At 45.7% G+C, this 17,783-nt stretch overlaps 1 protein-coding gene across 2 annotated transcripts in view; it reads right to left on the reverse strand.

The window, feature by feature from the left end:
* The window catches only part of LOC106602527 (palmitoyltransferase ZDHHC5-A), a 29,272-nt gene extending 23,140 nt beyond the window's left edge, over nt 1-6,132 (reverse strand). For both annotated transcript variants that reach the window (XR_006769566.2, XM_045716651.2), the window contains exon 1: nt 3,675-6,132. Coding sequence is in view for 1 of the 2 variants with exons in the window: in XM_045716651.2 (XP_045572607.1) it covers nt 3,675-3,829 (155 nt within the window). In the remaining variant the exon portion in view is untranslated. The remainder of the gene's footprint in view (nt 1-3,674) is intronic.
* Between the last annotated feature and the right edge of the window lie 11,651 nt (nt 6,133-17,783).

Genomic DNA, 17,783 nt, shown 5'->3' on the forward strand with positions numbered 1-17,783 from the left:
GCGCTGAGGAGCATGTTGAGTAGAGAGAGCGCGCTGAGGAGCATGTTGAGTAGAGAGAGCACGCTGAGGAGCATGTTGAGTAGAGAGAGAGAGAGCGAGCTGAGGAGCATGTTGAGTAGAGAGAGAGAGCGCGCTGAGGAGCATGTTGAGTAGAGAGAGAGAGAGAGCGCACTGAGGAGCATGTTGAGTAGAGAGAGAGCGCGCTGAGGAGCATGTTGAGTAGAGAGAGAGAGCGCTGAGGAGCATGTTGAGTAGAGAGAGAGAGAGAGAGAGCGCGCTGAGGAGCATGTTGAGTAGAGAGAGAGAGAGAGTGCGCTGAGGAGCATGTTGAGTAGAGAGAGAGAGAGCGCGCTGAGGAGCATGTTGAGTAGAGAGAGAGAGAGCGCGCTGAGGAGCATGTTGAGTAGAGAGAGAGAGAGAGAGAGCGAGCTGAGGAGCATGTTGAGTAGAGAGAGCGAGCGCGCTGAGGAGCATGTTGAGTAGAGAGAGAGAGCGCGCTGAGGAGCATGTTGAGTAGAGAGAGAGAGCGCGCTGAGGAGCATGTTGAGTAGAGAGAGAGAGAGAGCGCGCTGAGGAGCATGTTGAGTAGAGAGAGAGAGAGCGCGCTGAGGAGCATGTTGAGTAGAGAGAGAGAGCTGAGGAGCATGTTGAGTAGAGAGAGAGAGAGCGCGCTGAGGAGCATGTTGAGTAGAGAGAGCGCGCTGAGGAGCATGTTGAGTAGAGAGAGCGCGCTGAGGAGCATGTTGAGTAGAGAGAGCGCGCTGAGGAGCATGTTGAGTAGAGAGAGCGCGCTGAGGAGCATGTTGAGTAGAGAGAGCGCGCTGAGGAGCATGTTGAGTAGAGAAAGAGAGAGCGAGCTGAGGAGCATGTTGAGTAGAGAAAGAGAGAGCGAGCTGAGGAGCATGTTGAGTAGAGAGAGAGAGAGAAAGCACACTGAGGAGCATGTTGAGTAGAGAGAGAGAGCGCTGAGGAGCATGTTGAGTAGAGAGAGAGAGAGCGAGCTGAGGAGCATGTTGAGTAGAGAGAGAGAGAGAAAGCACGCTGAGGAGCATGTTGAGTAGAGAGAGAGAGCGCTGAGGAGCATGTTGAGTAGAGAGAAAGAGAGAGAGCGCGCTGAGGAGCATGTTGAGTAGAGAGAAAGAGAGAGAGCGCGCTGAGGAGCATGTTGAGTAGAGAGAGAGAGAGAGAGCGCGCTGAGGAGCATGTTGAGTAGAGAGAGAGAGAGCACGCTGAGGAGCATGTTGAGTAGAGAGAGAGAGCGAGCTGAGGAGCATGTTGAATAGAGAGAGAGAGCGAGCTGAGGAGCATGTTGAGTAGAGAGAGAGAGAGAGAGCTGAGGAGCATGTTGAGTAGAGAGAGAGAGCGAGCTGAGGAGCATGTTGAGTAGAGAGAGAGCGCGCTGAGGAGCATGTTGAGGAGAGAGAGAGAGAGAGAGAGTGCGCTGAGGAGCATGTTGAGTAGAGAGAGAGAGAGAGCGCGCTGAGGAGCATGTTGAGTAGAGAGAGAGAGAGAGAGCGCGCTGAGGAGCATGTTGAGTAGAGAGAGAGCGCGCTGAGGAGCATGTTGAGTAGAGAGAGAGCGAGCTGAGGAGCATGTTGAGTAGAGAGAGAGAGCGCGCTGAGGAGCATGTTGAATAGAGAGAGCGCGCTGAGGAGCATGTTGAATAGAGAGAGAGAGCGCGCTGAGGAGCATGTTGAGTAGAGAGAGAGAGCGCGCTGAGGAGCATGTTGAGTAGAGAGAGAGAGCGCGCTGAGGAGCATGTTGAGTAGAGAGAGAGAGCGCGCTGAGGAGCATATTGAATAGAGAGAGAGAGAGAGAGAGAGAGAGAGAGAGAGAGAGAGAGAGAGAGAGCTGAGGAGCATGTTGAGTAGAGAGAGAGAGAGGAGTGTGTGTCTTTACGTCTGACGTTGCTCTGCTCTGTCCCATTGCCAGGGGTTGACTGACTGTGCACTACTCAATAACTGTCACACTACAGGCCGTAGGGGACTGGTGTGTGAGGACTGATGTGCATGTGAGTGTCTTTCTAGAATGGCAGAGAACAAACCAAGTGAGGGTGTGTGTGGTGGTAGCAGTGTTTATGTAAAGGTGTGGGTGTGTTTGAGGAGATGGTCTTGTTTTTTTATTTATTTTATTTCACCTTTATTTAACCAGGTAGGCAAGTTGAGAACAAGTTCTCATTTACAATTGCGACTTGGCCAAGATAAAGCAGAGCAGTTCGACACATACAGCAACACAGAGTTACACGTGGAGTAAAACAAACATACAGTCAATAATACAGTAGAAAAATAAGTCTATATACAATGTGAGCAAATGAGGTGAGATAAGGGAGGTAAAGGCAAAAAAGGCCACGGTGGCAAAGTAAATACAATATAGCAAGTAAAACACTGGAATGGTAGATTTGTAGTGGAAGAAAGTGCAAAGTAGAAATAGAAATAATGGGGTGCAAAGGAGCAAAATAAATAAATACAGTAGGGGAAGAGGTAGTTGTTTAGGCAAAATTATAGATGGGCTATGTACAGGTGCAGTGATCTGTGAGCTGCTCTGACAGCTGGTGCTTAAAGCTAGTGAGGGAGATAAGTGTTTCCAGTTTCAGAGATTTGTGTAGTTCATTCCAGTCACTGGCAGCAGAGAACTGGAAGGAGAGACGGTCAAAGGAGGAATTGGCTTTGGGGGTGACCAGAGAGATATACCTGCTGGAGTGCGTGCTACAGGTGGGTGCTGCTATGGTGACCAGTGAGCTGAGATAAGGGGGGACTTTACCTAGCAGGGTCTTGTAGATGACCTGGAGCCAGTGGGTTTGGCAACGAGTATGAAGCGAGGGCCAGCCAACGAGAGCGTACAGGTCGCAGTGGTGGGTAGTATATGGGGCTTTGGTGACAAAATGGATGGCACTGTGATAGACTGCATCCAGTTTATTGAGTTGGGTATTGGAGGCTATTTTGTAAATGACATCGCCGAAGTCGAGGATTGGTAGGATGGTCAGTTTTACGAGGGTATGTTTGGCAGCATGAGTGAAGGATGCTTTGTTGCGAAATAGGAAGCCAATTCTAGATTTAACTTTGGATTGGAGATGTTTGATGTGAGTCTGGAAGGAGAGTTTACAGTCTGACCAGACACTTAGAATATGTGGACAACTACAAATACCAAAGTCAGAACCGTCCAGAGTAGTGATGCTGGACAGGCGGGCAGGTGCAGGCAGCGATCGGTTGAAGAGCATGCATTTAGTTTTACTTGTATTTAAGAGCAGTTGGAGGCCACGGAAGATGAGTTGTATGGCATTGAAGCTCGTCTGGAGGGTTGTTAACACAGTGTCCAAAGAAGGGCCAGAAGTATACAGAATGGTATCATCTGCGTAGAGGTGGATCAGAGACTCACCAGCAGCAAGAGCGATATCATTGATGTATACAGAGAAAAGAGTTGGCCCAAGAATTGAACCCTGTGGCACCCCCATAGAGACTGCCAGAGGCCTGGACAACAGGCCATCCGATTTGACACATTGAACTCTATCAGAGAAGTAGTTGGAGAACCAGGCAAGGCAATCATTTGAGAAATCATTTGTGTGTGTGTGTGTGTGTGTGTGTGTGTGTATGAGACTCATGTAGGACGTGTACACGCTGTGCGTTTGAGCGTCTGTGTATGACGTGTGTATGAGTGTGTGGTTTGGTCGTACTCACGTGAAGCAGAAGAAGAGCGTGGTGGATCCCACCAGGAAGGCCGTCGCCGCCGACACGGGCACATAGCGGGACGGGCGAAGTGGCCGGGACGGGGAGGCGGTGTGGGGGGGCGAGGGGAGGCCACCCGCACCCCCACTCTTACTGCTGCCCGGCATCACACAGGGGGAGAGGATTACTCAGGGAGGGGAGAGGGGAGGATTTGTCTGGGGTGTGTGGATGGAGGGATGGATTATAAAGAGGGAGGGAGAGATTAAGAGAAAGGGCACAGCGAGAGAGAGAGAGATTGATGGGGTTAGAGAGGGAGGTAGAGGAGTCCCCTTCTCAATCGGACCAGGACGAGAGAAGACCCACGTCTCTGCATGTTCACCGGAAAGAGGGAGATGAAGAGAAAGAAAGGGTAGATCGGCCCTCCCTAAACCGCGTGTTCATAAAATAACTCTGTCCCTTTGCTTAAAGTTGTGGGACGTATATTCAACTTGACCTTTGGCCTTGTCTGAGAGGAGGGGGTAAGATAAGACAGAGATAGAGGGAGGGATTTGATTGAGATGGACTCTGACAGCTAAAGACTTAAAGAGACTCCACTAGAAGGCCTTTTGTTTTGCTGTCCTCCGGACAACACACAGGCCAACATAAAAATAGACTGGAACATAAAGATAAACAGAGCCACTATTTAAAAGACGTGTTCTCATAAGATTGAGGCGTTGCCGCTCTATGCTTGACCTACTGGATTATATAGGAGGACGACGACAACACGTTCTGCTCAATTGTGGGTCAAGCTCAAGGCTGATACTTTTAAATTGCTTGGTTTCTCTTTAGTCTTTAACAATGGTTCCTTACAGTGGATTTGGGTAAATATCTTGACATTTTTAAAAGGAATATCAAGAAATGTGCGCGTGCGAGAGGTAAATAACTTAATTGAAGGCTTAGTGATTGTACGATACAAAAATAAAAAATGTGCAATAAAAAAAAAAAGAAAGCTGTGATATGGCTTGATTGTTCCGGTGTGGTTTAGAAAGATCTCGGACCCTCCCTTTTCTAAAGAAAAGAAGTAGGATGTCTCAGTAAAGCATAACGTATGTGATTTGGTGTAGCCGTTTTAAAAACGTACATTTCTTTATTCATTACAATCTTACTCTCATCTAGTCCTTAGACTCATAAATGGTTTTTTTTTTTTTTAAACTCAACTTTGAGGGGTCAAAATGTCAGTTAGGTTCAGAGGACGAGGCAGATCGCTTTGGTTGACCTGCTATACATTCCCTGTTCAACCAAAGCCTCTATCAATAATTTAATATTTCAACGACCTCTGGCTCAGTTCAATGACATTCAGACCCAATAACCTTCTCCCCTTCCAGACGAAGGTGACTGATTGCTTCGCTCTGTAGATTGTACGGTTCAGTCTGTAGCCTGTTCAGTCTGTACGCTACTCTGTCTGTGATACAGACCGACTGAGTGTGAATTTGGCTCTGACACAGATGTTTTGAAAAAGGGGGTGGGAGCGATCGAGAGGTAGAGATCGATTGCTAGGTTTTTGATTTGACGCGGGTCAAGGCGTAAAAAGATCGCAACTTAGCGGTTTATTTTCTGCCTCGATAAAAAGGTATCACTGTAGGTGGTCTAATGTGTAAACGGGTAATCAAAGGGGGGGAGAGTGAGAGAGAGAGAGAGAGAGAGAGAGAGAGGAGAGAAAAGGAGAGCAAAATGGTCTTTGATTGTGTCCAAGTGGGATTCTTGTCTCTGTGTATTTTGCTCCCTGGTTGGCTCAATCCTCAGATGAGATGGGAAATACAAAACAACATCAAAACAAGAGCGGAAAATCAGCAGAGGCTAATATCAGGCAGTCCTGTAGTTGCTCTCGAAGTCAGCTAGTTTCCTCACTAAATAAAAAATGGCTGTCCCTTCAGTCCAAACAGCATCTTCAAAACGCCAATGTGCTCGTAGACGGACGCTCAGACTTTGTTCTTCCTGGTCGGGGCATCCCTGAGCCAACGGGAGACAAGCGGGAAGTCTCAGAGGTCGATCCCACCTGCTACAGGTGTGGGTGGAAGAAGACGTGTACACAGGTCAAATTGTGTGTGTCCTTGTAACCTGGAGGAGTCCGTGAGGGGGCACATATCCAAAACACCCTGAAAGACCCTCCTGTAAAATGGTTAAAGGAAAAACAAACAAAAAAAAGGATTTAAAAAAAAAAAGGAGAAAAAAAAAAAAGCTATGTGAAGTTGAACCCAGAGAGGAAGGGCCTGAAGATTAGAAGCTGAATCTCCCTAGAGGAGGTTGATGAAGAGCTCCTCCCCAGTGTCTGTAGACACCCAAGGCCCAGCTGTGTTAGCTAGCCAAGGAGAGGAGGGCCGTCAGTTACATAAGCCGCCGTCTCACTGAGCGAGGCAGCCAGCCAGCCATTCCCATTCCCCCAGGGCCATTCCTCTACTTCCGTCCCCCAGCGGAGTGCACCGAGAGGGGGGGGGGCACACCCTCCCACTAAGACCCCTGGGAAGCAACTCTGGGTCTCGGAGGGCGTGTCTGAGTGACTGTGAGACGTTTATGTGACTCCCTAGGGCTACTTCTAGTGGAGTGTGTGTGATTCTGTGTGTGTAAAGGGGGAGGGTGGCAGTCAGGAGAGCAGTGTGATAATCTGTAATAAAAGTGTTTAGATCCAACAGGTTTTCCAACAGGCACGGTCTCTCTCTCCACCCCCGCTGTGGTGTCACTGGTGATCCTCCTCTCTTTAGTCAGATACGCCTGGCACACGGCCTCTGGATGTCTGGTGGGATACAGCTCCTATAGGGAGGGAGAGGAGGAGGAGAGAGACAGATGGGATAGAGGGAGAGAGAGGGGAGGGTGGGAATAAGAGGGGGGAAAGAGAGAGAGAGAGAGAGAGAGAGAGAGAGAGAGAGAGAGAGAGAGAGAGAGGAAAAGCATGGGAGAGAGACACACGTCTTTAGCTCCATCTTGAACCACAGCCAACTCTATGTATGGGACTTCATCGTAAACAAACAGCATTCAATGTCGAGCACCAACTAGTCTAGCAGAACGCATCGGTTGTTCACCTTGCTTCTGCTGTGGAAGTTATCTGCTGTTGTCACTGTGTGTGTGTGTGTGTGTGTGCGCGCGCGCGCACACACACACACACACACACACACACACGAGTACGTCAACCGGGAGTGTGTCTGTGGGCAATATATATATGTTATCTCGTCCAGCAATCATTCTGGTTCCTAAAAAACAAATCCATAAAAACAAGGTGTGTGATTCGGTCTGGCAGATATTCCCGTTAGCCCTCCAGGGATTCATCTGAAAGAGTGTGAGAACAAAAAAAAGATAAATAAAAAAAGTGTCCTGTCCCTCGTCTCCAAACGGTGTATGACAAGGTGTTGAGAGATGACGCTTTTCATAATTAGCCAACTCAAAATGGGAGTTGAGCCCTATAACCAGGGCCACATGTGCCATTCAGACAAAACCAATGTTAGAGGGCGTGAACCGTGAACGTACAAGTGAGACTGAGTGAATGTGAGTGACTGTGACCGTGTGTCGGGGCCTGCGAAGGACACCACGGTTGGCACAAAATGAGAGCGCGCTCTTTGGGACAGAGGGTACAACCTGAACTTGCACAATAACGACGCTCATTTTGCAGTTTTTCCCAGAAGGCCTACCTTTTCCCAGAAGGCCTACCTTTTCCCAGAAGACAGCGATAAGATGCAGCACCTGAGATCAAGCTCCATTCAGACTCGTGAATTTCACTCCTAAGTCCTTAGAGTGCAAACGTCAGCAAGTTATCATTATGATTCGTGAACAGAATTTGCATTTATAGTGGCTTAGTGCTTTTTCCTCAATCTCAAAAGTGCTTTAAAATTGTATTGGGTTGAATTGTCCGTTCCTCAAAACAATTAGGCGCTCCCCATCTCCCCTTCGACAGTTGAAGTAGTCAACTCAACACCGGTCCCTCTGTTACATCCTTCCCAGGGTCATATTCATCAGGCACCAAACAGAAGAAAAACAGACAAACAAGGGGAGGGACTAACTGAACTAGTCCATTAAAAACATTTCCAACGCACAACGCTTTTTAAAAACTTTTTTATCCAATGTGCCACCTCTTACGCCGGCCAGGTCTGTAATTAGGGCGATGTAGTTCTAAACGGGCTGACTAATAGGGGACATGCCTGTAGGTATCAGGCTCAGCTATGCAGAGACTGGAAGTGACAGTGACAGTCAGACCAGTGACCTGAATCATTCAAACACTAATACACATGTAGCACATCAGAGGCGTCTGCCTATAGACAGAGATTAGGAATCACTAGCCACTTCAGTAATATTTCCGGATTTAGCATCTCACATGTATAAACTGCACTCCACACCATTCTACGGTATCTTAGTCCCTTCAATTTTTTTGTAAATATTGCATCACCCACCTCATATGTACATACTGTACTCTATACCACGCCACTGTATCTTAGTCCAATGCCGCTTTGACAGATATGTATATATTCTTCTTCCATTCCTGACTTAGATTTCTGTGTATTTTGGGGTATATGTTGTGAAATTGTTAGCTATTACCTGTTAGATATTACTGCACTGTCGGAGCTAGAAACACAAGCATTTCGCTACACCCGCATTAACATCTGCTAAACACGTGTATGTGACCAATGACATTTGATTTGATTTGTAACATGATCTCCCATGTTCTTCTAAGTCTACGTCCCAACTGGCGACCCCGTTTGCTTTATACTGCACTACCTTTGACCTGGGCCCATACTATTTACAATCGGGCCCTGGTCGAAGGCAGTGTACTATAAAGGAACTAGGGTGTAATTTGGGACACAGGCCAAGTAAGCCTCTTCCGAGCCAGAACAGCGATAGGGCCTAGGCCTGTCTCCTGTTTCTGTAGTGAGAGGCAGCTTGGAGGTATAAGTACACCCCCTAGACAGGACGCTAGTCTGTCGCAAGGCCTCACCCCGATCCACCAACTTGGCCTAATCCTAAAATGTTCATTTTGGACTTTGAGTCTATCACCTATGACTAATCCCTCTCTCCCTCTGGAATCTACATCTCCAGCATAAGGAAGGGGGGAAAAGGAGGGAAAGACAGGATAGTAACAATAGAACAATCGCTGGTACAGTGAGTATTTGATCCCCTGCTGATTTTGTACATTTGCCCACTGACAAAGAAATGATCAGTCTATAATTTTAATGGTAGGTTTATTTGAACAGTGAGAGACAGAATAACAACAAAATAATCCAGAAAAACGCATGTCAAAAATGTTATAAATTGATTTGCATTTTAATGAGGGAAATAAGTATTTGACCCCTCTGCATAACATTACTTAGTACTTGGTGGCAAAAGCCTTGTTGGCAATCATAGAGGTCAGACGTTTGTTGTAGTTGGCCACCAGGTTTGCACACATCTCAGGAGGGATTTTGTCCCACTCCTCTTTGCAGATCTTCTCCAAGTCATTAAGGTTTCGAGGCTGACGTTTGGCAACTCAAACCTTCAGCTCCCTCCACAGATTTTCTATGGGATTAAGGTCTGGAGACTGGCTAGGCCACTCCAGGACCTTAATGTGCTTCTTCTTGAGCCACTCCTTTGCTGCCTTGGCCGTGTGTTTTGGGTCATTGTCATGCTGGAATACCCATCCACGACCCATTTTCAATGCCCTGGCTGAGGGAAGGAGGTTCTCACCCAAGATTTGACGGTACATGGCCCCGTCCATCGTCCCTTTGATGCGGTGAAGTTGTCCTGTCCCCTTAGCAGAAAAACACCCCCAAAGCATAATGTTTCCACCTCCGTGTTTGACGGTGGGGATGGTGTTCTTGGGGTCATAGGCAGCATTCCTCCTCCTCCAAACACGGTGAGTTGAGTTGATGCCAAAGAGCTCCATTTGGGTCTCATCTGACCACAACACTTTCACCCAGTTGTCCTCTGAATCATTCAGATGTTCATTGGCAAACTTCAGACGGGCATGTATATGTGCTTTCTTGAGCAGGGGGACCTTGCAGGCGCTGCAGGATTTCAGTCCTTCACGGCATAGTGTGTTACCAATTGTTTTCTTGGTGACTATGGTCCCAGCTGCCTTGAGATCATTGACAAGATCCTCCCGTGTAGTTCTGGGCTAATTCCTTACCGTTCTCATGATTATTGCAACTCCACGAGGTGAGATCTTGCATGGAGCCCCAGGCCGAGGGAGATTGACAGTTCTTTTGTGTTTCTTCCATTTGCGAATAATCGCACCAACTGTTGTTACCTTCTCATCAAGCTGCTTGGCGATGGTCTTGTAGCCCATTCCAGCCTTGTGTAGGTCTACGATCTTGTCCCTGACATCCTTGGAGAGCTCTTTGGTCTTGGCCATGGTGGAGCGTTTGGAATCTGATTGATTGATTGCTTCTTTGGACAGGTGTCTTTTATACAGGTGACAAGCTGCGGTTAGGAGCACTCCCTTTATTAAGAGTGTGCTCCTAATCTCAGCTCCTTACCTGTATAAAAGACACCTGGGAGCCAGAAATCTTTCTGATTGAGAGGGGGGGGGTCAAATACTTATTTCCCTCATTAAAATGCAAATCAATTTATAACATTTTTGACATGCGTTTTTCTGTATTTTTTTGGTTGTTATTCTGTCTCTCACTGTTCAAATAAACCTACCATTAAAATTATAGACTGATCATTTCTTTGTCAGCGGGCAAAATCAGCAGGGGATCAAATACTTTTTTCCCCTCACTGTATGTCTTACATATAAACTTCTCCTCTGCTTTGGGCTAAGTTCCAATCGAATGTGTGAAATATATAGACCTCTGCTCTGGGTTACGTCCCAATCGGATTCATTAACCTCCTAGTATCATCATCTCCTTTCCTTCATCATAATGGAGGTAGGTAGGCAGAGCAGGAGTTTTTCCCCGACCAGACCAAGGAAAACCCACGGTGCTAGCTAGTTATAGCCATATAAAATGAGGCCCAGTGTTTTTCCTAGTCAGTTCACATGGTCGGGAACACTTCTGGCTTTACATGTAAGAGAGAAGACTGGCATGTATCACTCAGGCCAATGGTTATCTGAGTGAAACAGATGCTATGTAAGAGTATTGGGACACAGCACGATACTGTTATAGACTTGTGTCCCAAATGGCATCCTATTCCCTAGAAAGTGCACTACCCTATGGGTCCTGGTCAAAAGCAGAGCCCTATGGGCCCTGGTCAAAAGTAGTGCACTGCGTAGGGAGCCATTTGGGACACAAAATAGATGGTTGGCCTGCAGCAGTAGAATCTTGCCAGGAAAAGGGTGTCTCTGCCTAGGCTATCATAGTACTGAGATCTAGATAGAGATTACACATATTGAGCAAAATGGGCGGACACACACACATTCACTCACTCTCGGTGTGTGTGTGTGTGTGTAACATGAGTGCGGATGATTGCCTAATCAGTGGAGTATGTCTTGCTGCCGTGGGGAGGAAACAGAAGCACAGACACACAATGACTCACCGCAGTGCTACGCCCTCCCTGCGACCACCTCATTTTTGGGGTTGTCGAGGAGCTATGCAATCAGAACCATTCACGTATGACCAACAGTACTTATCCGTCCCCTCCCCCTCTACAGACTAAAGGTATGTGATCATCTGATAACGACTAGTGGGTACCAGGTGCTGAGAGATGATTAGATACTCAAAGGTGACCACAGATGGACTTAAGATTACTATATAGTACCAGTCAAACATTTGGACACACCTTCTCATTCCAGGTTTTTTCTTTATTTTTTACATTGTAGAATAGTGAAAGAAAATCTAAACTATGAAATAACACATATGGAATCATGTAGTAACCCAAAAAAAGTGTTAAACAAATCTAAATATATTTGATATGTGAAATTCTTCGAAGTAGCCACCCGTTGCCTTGATGACACCTTTGCACACTCTTGGCATCCTCTCAACCAGCTTCGTGAGGTAGTCACCTGAATTGCATTTCAATTAACAGGTGTGCCTTGTTAAAAAAAGTTCATTTGTGGAATTTCTTCCTACTTAATGCATTTGAGCCAATCATGTGTTGACAAGGTAGGGGTAGTATTACTTTAAGACATGAAGGTCAGTCAATATGGAAAATTTCCGCAAATACCTATGATGAAACTGGTTGAGGACCGCAACAGGAAAGGAAGACCCAGAGTTACTTCTGCTGCAGAGGATAAGTTCATTAGAGTTAACTGCACCTCAGATTGCAGCCCAAATAAATGCTTCACAGAGTTCAAGTAACAGACACATCTCAACATCAACTGTACAGAGTAGACTGTGTAAATCAGGTCTTCGTGGTTGAATTGATGCAAATAAACCACTACTAAAGAACACCAATAAGAAGGAGAGACTTGTTTGGGCCAAGAAACACGAGCAATGGACATTAGACCGGTGGAAATCTGTCCTTTGGTCTGATGAGTCCAAATTTGAGATCATGGAGGTGGTGTGATGGTGCTTTGCTGGTGACACTGTCTGTGATGTATTTAGAATTCAAGGCACACTTAACCAGCATGGCTACCACAGCATTCTGCAGCGATACGCCATCCCATCTGGTTTGGGCTTAGTGGGACTATCATTTGTTTTTCAACAGGACAATGACCCAAAACACACCTCAAGGGCTATTTGACCAAGAAGGAGAGTGATGGGGTGCTGCATCAGATGACCTGGCCTCCACAATCACCCGACCTCAACACAATTGAGATAGTTTGGGATGTTGGACCGCAGAGTGAAGGAAATGCAGCCAACAAGTACTCAGCATACAGTATGTGGAAAGTCCTTCAAGACTGTTGGAAAAGCATTCATCATGAAGCTGGTTGAGAGAATGCCAAGAGTGTGCAAAGCTGTCATCAAGGCAAAGGGTGGCTACTTTGAAGAATCTCAAATATGTTTTGATTTATTGAACACTTTTTGGGGTTAGTACATGATTCCATGTGTAATTTAATAGTTTTGATGTCTTCACTATTATTCTACAATGTAGAAAATAGTACAAATAAAGAAAAACCCTTGAATGAGAAGGTGTCCAAATTTTTGTGACTGGTAGTATATATATACATATATACACTACCAGTCACAAAAATTTGGACACCTTCTCATACATACATACACACCTTGGCGTACACCTATCCATCTTTCTACCGTAATCGCGTTAAACCTGTCATCCTTACACTTCAAGGAAGGAAGGAAGGAAGGAAGGATGCATTTTACAAGTAGCATCCTCACTGGGCCTGTGTTCAAGTCTCTAGTCTCTCTCTCTCTGGTTTCCACTGTCCAGGAGAAGTCTTGACTTCTGGACCATAGACCTAGCTGTGGAGGACCAACAAACTAGCTGCTTGATCTGGGAATCTTTCCTCCAATTCGTCTTTCCTCACCTTTCTCAAATCACATTGGAGGGGAGAAGATCCAAGGTCCCTCCCCTCAGGCCTTCTCCGCCAATGCGTTTTGAGGAGGAGAGAGGACGCAAGACGAATTGGGGAAAGAGCCTGGGAGGGACTATCCCATGCGCTGAAGACAGACACAGATGACAGCTGAGGGGGAGCGAGAGAGAGCGAGCGAGCCTATTCTGACACGGTCAGATTCCACGAGGATTAGCTAATGATCATCACCACTTCCTCTTCTTTTCAGTAGGCTGCTGGGTAAAACAAGCTGATGCCTACCTCATAGGCTCACGTACATCACACTCAGCGGGGAACAACGTAACTGGATGCAACGGCGGTGTGTGGTCACCCAGTAAGGGGACATGCGTATGTGTGTGCGCACAACGGCTGTGCGTCTGTCTCTGGGCTACATGCCCCAATTGCTCAAAGGCATTGAACTCCCTCCCTCTCCCTCCTTCTGTACATTTTCAGCCGTCATTCCTTACCATTTACATGACCCCCCCCTCCCCTCCCCTCCATGGGGGTCAATAAAGTACATTCATTAATTCATTCAGAAAACACCACCGACACTCACACTACATCTGGCGCTTAAAACCATCTACACAACTGACAAACCAAAGTCCTTACAGTTCCTTCCTGCAACAGAATAGGCTTATGATCGGCAGTAGGGCTGTGATGGAATTTTGCATGATGGTAATTGGCCGGCCAAATGACCGCAGTCTCTATAAAACCGTTCCAACAGCAAATAATATAATACAATTAAAATGTCTATTCTTTTTGACACACATTTTCCCCTCTCCTCCTGACTGCATGCGCTGGTGTAGGTTATATTGCTGTGTGCTGCTGCGCCTTTCTACATGTACACATTTGCTACAACACCTCTTGCTTGTTTCAGCAAGGAGCAACAAAGATTCATCACGTTGTTAAGAGTCCATGTGACCGCAGGAAAAGGACAGTCGCACGAATACCCGGCCCGTCTCGTCTCCAGTCAGCTGTTCGTTTTTTTTTTTTTTTTTTTTTTTTTTAACGGTGAGACCAGCCTGCATCTACGACAACACATTCAGAAAGGTATTACTTCCCCTATCACTTCTTAGGTGTGAGTGAGATCACCACCCTGCCCAAAAGAACTTGGCTTCAATTGGTTTCCATGGAGATGCCTGCCCTCAGCTGACCCGGATGCTGTAGAAAGGGGGCCTTAACACAAAAGTGGACCGATGACAAACAAAACACTGAGGTTAGGTGGAAAGAATGAGTGTATAATGTGTATTGTATCCCACACAGACCTAATAAAGAAGGCAGTTGAGTACACTCATGAACATAAGTGTTTCCTCATCGGCCGCAGTAGCGCCCAGCCGGCCACGACCATTGGCACAGACTACTCTCTTTACTAGCTAGGTTTCCATCCAATTGGCAACCGATGTGAATATTCAAAAATCTGCATGAAAACAATATGCGCAATTTCCCCCACCAGCCGTAGTGCACATAAAAATGACTTTTGCGGTCAAATTCTCATGTACTGAAAAAAAAAGGACAAGTGAAATGGGTTTCCAATCACATTTTCAACTCTACTCATGGTTTTGTCACGTACGCTCTAGCCCATGTATTCCCAAACTGGGGTACGCGCAATGCCGTCGGGGGTACGCCAAATAAAAATGTGATACACATTGTTTGAAAATGTTTTTTTTTTTTTTAAATAGTCCATTTATATTTTCCAACGGGGCTATAGATTTGGGTGAGGTCCCCCCCCCCCCCTCGCCTGAATAGCCTCGTTTCACTGCCAAAAATAAAATTAAACCATCAAGTATTCCGCAAAATAACAACACAACGTCAAATACAGGTAGCCTAGTCAAACAATTGACATCCAAATCACATTAACCATTACTCTCTTGTGACAACATGACAATTTGAAAAATAAGCCACGGGAGTTTTTTTGTGCGAGAATAAAAACGACTTTCGAGTAGCAAGACATGTATAAAAGCAACAGATACCATTAATAAGAAGGGGCTAGAAGCGTCTTATATGGTGAGCTACCGAGTGGCTAGGACAGGAAAGCCCCATACTATTGTGGAGGACTTAATTCTTCCTGCTGCCACGGATATGGCTGGGACAATGCTGGGGGAAAAGGTTAAAAAAAACAATACAGACCATGCCTTCATCAAATAACACTGTTTCACGACGCATCAGTGACATGGCAGGAGATGTTTTGAAACAATTACTGCTTTGCATACAAGCCAGTGAATTATGTGTTACAGCTGGATGAGTCAACAGACGTGGCAGGCCTGGCACAGCTCCTGGTATAAGTCTGTTACGTTTATGGGGGGGGGTCAATTAAGGAAGACATCCTCTTCTGAAAACCAGGACAACATGAGGATATTTTTAAAGTGCTGGACAGCTTTGTGACATCAAATGGACTTTGTTGGTGAAGATGTGTTGGTATCTGTACTGATGGTGCAAAAGCCATGACAGGGAGACATAGTGGAGTGGTAACACGTGTGCAAGCAGTTGCTCCCGACGCCACTTGGGTACACTGCAGCATCCACCGAGAGGCTCTTGCTGCCAAGGGAATGCCTGACAGCTTGAAAGATGTTTTGGACACTACAGTGATAATGGTTAACTTTGTTAACCTGTTAGGGCTAGGGGGCAGTATTGACACGGCCGGATAAAAAACGTACCCGATTTAATCTGGTTACTACTCCTGCCCAGTAACTAGAATATGCATATAATTATTGGCTTTGGATAGAAAACACCCTAAAGTTTCTAAAACTGTTTGAATGGTGTCTGTGAGTATAACAGAACTCATATGGCAGGCAAAAACCTGAGAAGATTCCAAACAGGAAGCGCCCTCTCTGACAAGTTGTTGTTCATCTTGGCTCTTTTTATTGAAGACTGAGGATCTTTGCCGTAACGTAACATTTCCTACGGCTCCCATAGGCTCTCAGAACCTGGGAAAAAGCTGAATGATATCGAGGCAGCCTCTGGCTGAAACACATTATCGCGTTTGGATAGTGGCTGGTCAGAGTACTCTGAGACTCACGCTCGTGCACGAGGGCACGAGATGTATTTATTTTCTCTCTCTTTGTACGTATACAGGCTTTCCCGGTCGGAATAGTATCGCTTTTTTACGAGAAAAATTGCATAAAAATTGATTTTAAACAGCGGTTGACATGCTTCGAAGTACGGTAATGGAATATTTCGAATTTTTTTGTCACGAAATGCGCCATGCTCGCCACCCTTATCTACCCTTTCGGATAGTGTCTTGAACGCACGAACAAAACGCCGCTGTTTGGATATAACAATGGATTATTTGGGACCAAACCAACATTTGTTATTGAAGTAGCAGTCCTGGGAGTGCATTCTGACGAAGAACACCAAAGGTAATCAAACTTTTCTAATAGTAAATCGGAGTTTGGTGAAGGCTAAACTTGCTGGGTGTCTAAATAGCTAGCCCTGTGATGCCGGGCTATCTACTGAGAATATTGCAAAATGTGCTTTCACCGAAAAGCTATTTTAAAATCGGACATATCGAGTGCATAGAGGAGTTCTGTATATTTAATTCTTATAATAATTACGTTTATCGTGAGTAATTTAGTAAATTCACCGGCAGTGTTCGGTGGGAATGCTAGTCACATGCTAGTCACATGCTAATGTAAAAAGCTGGTTTTTGATATAAATATGAACTTGATTGAACAAAACATGCATGTATTGTATAACATAATGTCCTAGGGTTGTCATCTGATGAAGATCATCAAAGGTTAGTGCTGCATTTAGCTGTGGTTTGGGTTTATGTGACATTATATGCTAGCTTGAAAAATGGGTGTCTGATTATTTCTGGCTGGGTACTCTGCTGACATAATCTAATGTTTTGCTTTCGTTGTAAAGCCTTTTTGAAATCGGACAGTGTGGTTAGATTAACGAGAGTCTTGTCTTTAAAATGGTGTAAAATAGTCATATGTTTGAAAAATTGATGTTTTTGCATTTTTGAGGTATTTGAATAACGCGCCACGGGATTACACTGGCTGTTGAGTAGGTGGGACGCAAGCGTCCCACCTAGCCCATAGAGGTTAAAGCAAGGCCCCTGAACTCTTGTGTATTTTCTGCATTACGCAATCATATGGGCAGCGACCATGTAACGCTTTTACAACATACAGAAGTGCGCTGTTATCAAGGGGCAAAGTATTGACACATTTTTTTGAATTGAGAGACGAGCTTAAAGTTTTCTTTCCTGACCAGAATTTTCACGTGTGACTGCTTGCCTGATGACGAGTTTCTCACAAGACTGGCCTATCTGGGTGATGTTTTTTCCTCACCTGAATGATCTGAATCTAGGATTACAGGGACTCTCCACAACTATATTCAATGTGCGGGACAAAATTGAGGCTATGATTAAGAAGTTGGAGCTCTTCTCTGTCTGCATTAACAAGGACAACACACAGGTCTTTCCATCATTGTATGATTTTGTGTGTGCAAATGAACTCAAGCTTACGGACAATGTCAAACGTGATATAACGAAGCACCTGAGTGAGCTGGGTGCGCAATTACACAGGTACTTTCCTGAAATGGACAACACAAACAACTGGATTCGTTATCCCTTTCATGCCCTGCCTCCAGTCCACTTACCGATATCTGAACAAGAGAGCCTCATCGAAATTGCAACAAGGCAAGCAGTTCTGTGAAAATGTAATTTAATCAGAAGCCACTGCCAAATTTCTGTATTGGGCTGGGCGCAGTTTCCTGCCTTGGCAAATCGTGCTGTTAAG

This window comes from Salmo salar, chromosome 04, assembly GCF_965601325.2.
Source record: "Salmo salar chromosome 04, fSalSal1, whole genome shotgun sequence".
NCBI lineage: Eukaryota > Metazoa > Chordata > Actinopteri > Salmoniformes > Salmonidae > Salmo > Salmo salar.